The sequence below is a fragment of the Nuphar pumila genome, chromosome 3 (genome assembly GCF_984573655.1).
Source record: "Nuphar pumila chromosome 3, dmNupPumi1.hap1.1, whole genome shotgun sequence".
Lineage (NCBI taxonomy): Eukaryota > Viridiplantae > Streptophyta > Magnoliopsida > Nymphaeales > Nymphaeaceae > Nuphar > Nuphar pumila.
The window spans coordinates 59,466,510-59,472,369 of record NC_143251.1 but is presented as its reverse complement, the minus strand read 5'-3'; the positions used below and the strand labels follow the sequence as shown (position 1 = coordinate 59,472,369).

At 38.3% G+C, this 5,860-nt stretch overlaps 1 protein-coding gene across 1 annotated transcript; it reads left to right on the top strand.

Moving 5' to 3' along the window:
- The first annotated feature begins 953 nt into the window (after positions 1-953).
- Positions 954-5,357, top strand: LOC149842962 (subtilisin-like protease SBT4.14). The gene is made up of 9 exons (XM_090000788.1): positions 954-1,029; positions 1,126-1,269; positions 1,480-1,585; positions 1,678-2,200; positions 2,317-2,417; positions 2,739-2,960; positions 3,576-3,684; positions 3,849-4,062; positions 4,795-5,357. Exons 1-9 carry the CDS (start codon positions 954-956, stop codon positions 5,355-5,357), a joined length of 2,058 nt encoding a protein of 685 aa, XP_089856914.1.
- Positions 5,358-5,860: the final 503 nt, after the last annotated feature.

Genomic DNA, 5,860 nt, shown 5'->3' with positions numbered 1-5,860 from the left:
GTAGGTAGCTAGTGAGTCAATTGGATATCATTTTGCCTATTTGATTATTTGGAAGTCATAAATCTCAAGCAATTATTGGTGGTTCACATAACTTAAGATTTTCTGTTGATACTTGACATAGATTAATCATTTCATATATTAAACTGTCTAACATTGGCAGTCATACATCGTGTACATGGGAGACGTGCCATCCAATTTTCTCTCAAACACGCACCATCACATGCTTGCATCTGTAACCGGCAGGTCGCTCTCTCTCTCTCTCTCTGTTTCTCTTTTGTTTCTCTCCCATCCAATATTCTGTTGGATGTATTTTGGTAATGTTGAATGGTGAATGTTCTCCTTTCTCTCTCTCCCTCTCTCTCCCTCTCTAAATCCATCGACAGGTGCAGTCTATCATGATATATATTTGGAGTCTTGAAGATTTATGATTTTTGGCCATCAATTTTTCAAACATTATAAAAACCAACCATGTCTTGAAACCAAACACTACATGCCTTGATCCGTATAATACCAGGCACACAGATCTCATCTGTATGATCAAACTTTTAAAATAAAACAAAAAAAATTCATACAACCCATATAACATGCTTCATTTAGCACTCTCTCTCTCTCTCTCTCTCTCTCTCTCTCTCTCTCTATATATATATATATATATATATATATATATATATAAACCTAGCTTTCCCAAACAATCATGGCTGGTGCCACATGATGTTTTCCAACCAATCCTACATCAAAATGGTAGCAGTAGTATCTCAAATGAATGAGTTTTCCTATCAAACTTAAGTTTCGAAAATTTATTTGTTATTGATACTAAATCATAAATGTGTATACTATGAAAAAAGTTTCCACTCGTTCACAATTAATTATTGGCATTCCTTGAGCATGTGATGAGTAATTTGCTTTAATTTCATGAAATTCATTTTGGCAGCCATGACATTGCAAGAGAGACAATGGTCTACAGTTACAAGCGAAGTTTCAATGCATTCGCTGCAAAACTCTCACCGGAGGAAGCAAAAAGTTTAGCTGGTTAGTATGAAACACAAGTACATTGACTATTGTATACACAATCAATTTTTCCAATAGTTTAGCTTGTTTAATATACTATTACTTAATAATGTGCAGAAACTGAAGGCGTGACATCAGTATTTCCTAATTCCTATCACAAGCTTCACACCACAAGATCGTGGGATTTCGTCGGCTTCCCTTTGAATGTAAAAAGGCAGCTCAAGTTTGAAAGTGATGTCATCATTGGAGTTTTGGACACAGGTAAGCATTAAAGGGTATTATGAATGTAAGCAATGGTTTGATTAGATATGAATAAGTTGTTCCTTGGTTTTCTAGCCAACTTGACCCAGTCACATTTGTTGCTCTTTTTATTTTGTTTTATTTTATTTTGAAGGAGCTCTTCTTCTTCTTTTTTTCATAAAATTGATTCTTTTCAAGAAAATGATGCCATCTTTCCTCATATAAACATAGGTATCAGCCCCCATTCACAGAGCTTTGACGACAAGGATCTTGGACCTCCTCCTGCTAAATGGAAGGGCACATGTGAAAGATCTGAGCATTTTAGTGGGTGTAACAAGTATGCTCTCTCTCTCTCTCTCTCTCTCTCTCTCTCTCTCTGATTCATTCAAAGATTTACACTCCCAACCTTCAATAATTAAATTGACACAGCAAACTCATCGGAGCCAACTATTATAGAATAGACGGACCCTTCACGCAACTTCAACCCTCTGATATACTATCTACAGTTGACACTAAGGGTCATGGCACCCACACAGCATCAACTGCAGCTGGTGTCCAAGTTCCAAACGCAAGCATGTATGGGCTTGCTAATGGCACTACGCGGGGTGCAGTCCCTGCAGCTCGCCTTGCTGCATACAAGGTATGCTGGGAAGACATTGGCTGCTCCGACATCGACATTCTTGCTGCCGTCGACGATGCCATCGCCGATGGTGTTGATGTGATCTCAATCTCCATAGGCGGCATGAACAATGGATACCTCAAGGATGCAATATCGATCTGGTCGTTTCATGCCATGAGTAAGGGAATTATCACAGTGGCGTCGGCCGGGAACGATGGCCCTGACCCTAGCATGGTGGAGAATATGTCACCATGGATCCTTACGGTGGCGGCGAGTTCCATTGATCGGCAGTTCAGAACCAAACTTGCACTGAGCAATGGCATGCAGATTACAGTATACCTTTGGCTCTTCACTAAAAATTTTCTTCACAATCTTTTTTTCTAGCTAGGTCGCTTGTTTTAGCTTATATATTAAGTTTGTTAATTTGGTTCTTCTTTTTAAAATGACAGGGCATATCATTAAATACTTATTCCCCGAATAAGAAATATTACCCACTCATCACTGGGGCCCAGGCAGGAAGCAGTTCAGGTGGCTACGGGCCATATCCAACGTAAGAACAACTCCATACTTGTATAGTCTTTGCGTTCCTCGGGAAAGTTCAAGATAATTTTTAGAAATTCTTGGGGTCCGTTTGCGCGTGTAGTGTATATATATATATATATGTATATATATATATATAAAATCTCACGTACTTCTTAAAAGAATTCGCTACAAGAGGCAATCCTTAGGTTTTTGACCATAGAGATCCGATCCGTACGGTTATATTTGTCAAAAAATATTTTTCAAAAGTGGGTTGAAGATTCGCACCCTATAAAATGTCTGCAATAGGATTATAGCTTGTACTCATGATTGCTTAACAATTTGTTTGCAGTTTTTGTGATCAGACTCTAGATCCCAACAAGGTGAAAGGGAAGATTGTTCTTTGTGATTTGGTAAAAGGAGACCTTGACTCCAGTGTTAGGGACATTGGAGGGGCTGGAATCATCTTTCAGAGTTACAAAAGCCAAGACGCAGCTTTCCCTTTTGCTCTACCAGCAGTTTTAGTGGATACCAACAAATCAATGACAATAAATGATTACATCAATTCCACTAGGTAAGTAAATTGAAACTCGATCTCCTCACTTAAATTCCTGACATGGGTAACGGTTACAATGAAACCTTGAAGTGAGAGGCTTCCATGCATTGACCACCACTATACAATCATCTTCACTCCCTTTTTGCGCAATTGCGTAGTTGTTGTTGTTGTTGTTGTTGTTGCGCGGTGGCGTGTATCGTAGGTGACGATCCTTCTCTGTCAGCCTACAGCTCCTTCCTTCTCGGTTGGGCCCCTAACCTTGTTCATCTAGCTAATTCCAGAGGAGGATAGGGTTATTTGTGACACAAACCCGTCCTTGAATATCACCCGAATTCGTATTTGGGAAGCAATTCGATGTCAATATAAAGTTAAGCAATGGAGTAGTCATATCTGGAACTCTAATTAAAGCCCACCCACGATATTTGGCCACATCAATAAGACTGCCAATTCTTGACAATGTTGTCTGCAATGGGAGACTGAAGCCAACAGACCTTCCAAAACCTGATTTTGCCATCTTAATTATTCTCCAAAGCTCTATGAATTGCTATATTACATCACGTATATACTTGTTGCACAAAGATTGTTCCAAACATCATCCATTAAAATTGATTTTTTCCTCTATTTTTCTTGAAGGTCGCCTTATGCAGTTATATACAAGTCTTATACAGTTAATGTGAGCATTCCACAAATTGCATCTTTCTCATCTCGTGGCCCGAATACACTCTCACCAAGAATCCTCAAGGTAATGCAGTATTTTACATGCTTAAAAGGGAGAGCAAATTAGGTCATTGGCTGAGTAGGTACTCTGCCCAATGACTGGATGCCATGCATCCCCTTCTGTCCTCTAAATGATCGGATAGTGCTAATCATTGTTGCTTGATCTAATAACCATACCCTTGATTATAGCCTGATATCACTGCCTCTGGGCTAGATATTCTGGCCGCATATACACCATTATCTTCAATTACTGGGAAGAAGGATGACGAACGAATGGTTAACTATAATATAATGTCTGGAACTTCAATGTCATGTCCTCATGTGAGTGGTGCGGCTGCATACGTCAAGTCTTTCCACCCTCGTTGGTCTCCTGCTGCAATCAAGTCTGCTCTCATGACCACAGGTAAATTTGTTTTCTATTTTGTTTTATTTGATATTTTTCCTCTATAATATTTGCTTTGCATTGACAATGATGCCTTAAAACAAATAAAATACACACTAGTATCTGATTGTAGATGTATAGATCTGTCTTTGTGGTTTCGTAAGTTTGATCCTTTACTTCACTCAAAGAATTCTATAGTTGGTAGATTGCATCAAAATAGTAGTGTTGTTCTCTGTTTTTGCTTCGGTCTGTAAATGTGTGAATTTGGAAATCCATTGATTTGCCTTTTGCAAACAAAAATATAATTAGAGATTCGCCAAATAACATGCCAATAGTTCTATATTGCAATTCATAAAAATAATCTGCAAAATGTCTCTGCTCTCTCCATTGAAATGAATACTCAATTCTCAACATGGTAGGTGCCTATTTTTGCCAATATAAGGGGAAAAAAAAAACCATGGCAGGTGCTTACAAATAGTTGCAACGAGGGCAGTTGTCATGCTATTTGATATGATGTTATATTCCATCGCAACTGCACATCTCACTTGATGGAGCTATCTATGTATGGCCCCCCGCTTTAACATTCTCATGGTTTCCAAGTGAGATGTACAAGATGGATTGAATACAACCCATGATCGTAACTGCTCTAGATGTGCCTAACCTTGGAAGTTGCTAACCCAGATAGCCCATTATGTCTGAAGATTCAAAGGTGCCTATACCATATCTTTAACCGTTTTTCTTTCTCATTTCCAGCAAAGATGATGGACCCAAGGCTGAATGAGGACGCAGAATTTGCCTACGGTTCGGGTCTATTTGATCCAAGACATGCTGTTCACCCAGGCCTAGTGTATGACATGGACCAATTGTCATACGCCCAATTTCTCTGTAAAGATCACATAGACGGTGCTGCCTTGGGAATCATGACTGGTGGTCAATATAACAACTGCTCCGCCATTCCTGCCGGCCAAGGCTATGATGGTCTCAACTACCCATCGATGCAGGTCCAAGTTAACAATGGATCCGACCCGATCCATGCCATGTTCTATCGCACAGTGACCAATGTTGGTGCAACAACTTCAGTCTACAAAGCAATGGTCAATGTCCCAAGTGGGCTTAAGATCAGTGTCACACCAGAAACTCTCTTATTTAGCAGACGGGGACAACGTCTATCCTTTAAGGTAGAGGTGAATGGTGATCCTCTTGGCGCCAATCCTATGGCATCAGCTTCACTTGTTTGGGATGATTCAAAACATAAAGTCAGAAGTCCCATCGTTGTATATCAATTGCCTCCATTCCAAGGAATCACCCACATGTAAAATGTCAAACTTTCATGATATTGAAATTACACTTTTACTTTATAAGAAGAATTGTTCTTTTAGTAATTATTTTTTCATGTAAAACTTATTTATGACTTATTTTGGAGAAGAGGCTCAAGGATGAGCACAAATTCAGGCTTTATCTACCCTTTTTAATGTTACTTTTTTCTCTCTTCAATTATTACTTTCTTCTACTTCAGTTTCCTAAATGCTTCATATTCAAATCTTAAAGCTTGCGCTTGGAAATGAAACGATGCATGGTTGAAGTGTTTAGCCTGCACGCAATAAGTTTAGAGTTCAAATCCTATTCGTTATAAGTTTGAAACAATAATTTATTTTGTAAATGAGCCGAGTTTGAGTTTGGCTTAGTAGGTTTATGTTGTAAATTCTATTATTTTCAACTATGAACAAGTATATATATATATATATATATATATATATATATATATATATATATATATATATATATATATATATATATTGTAAATGAACTAGCTTGTACT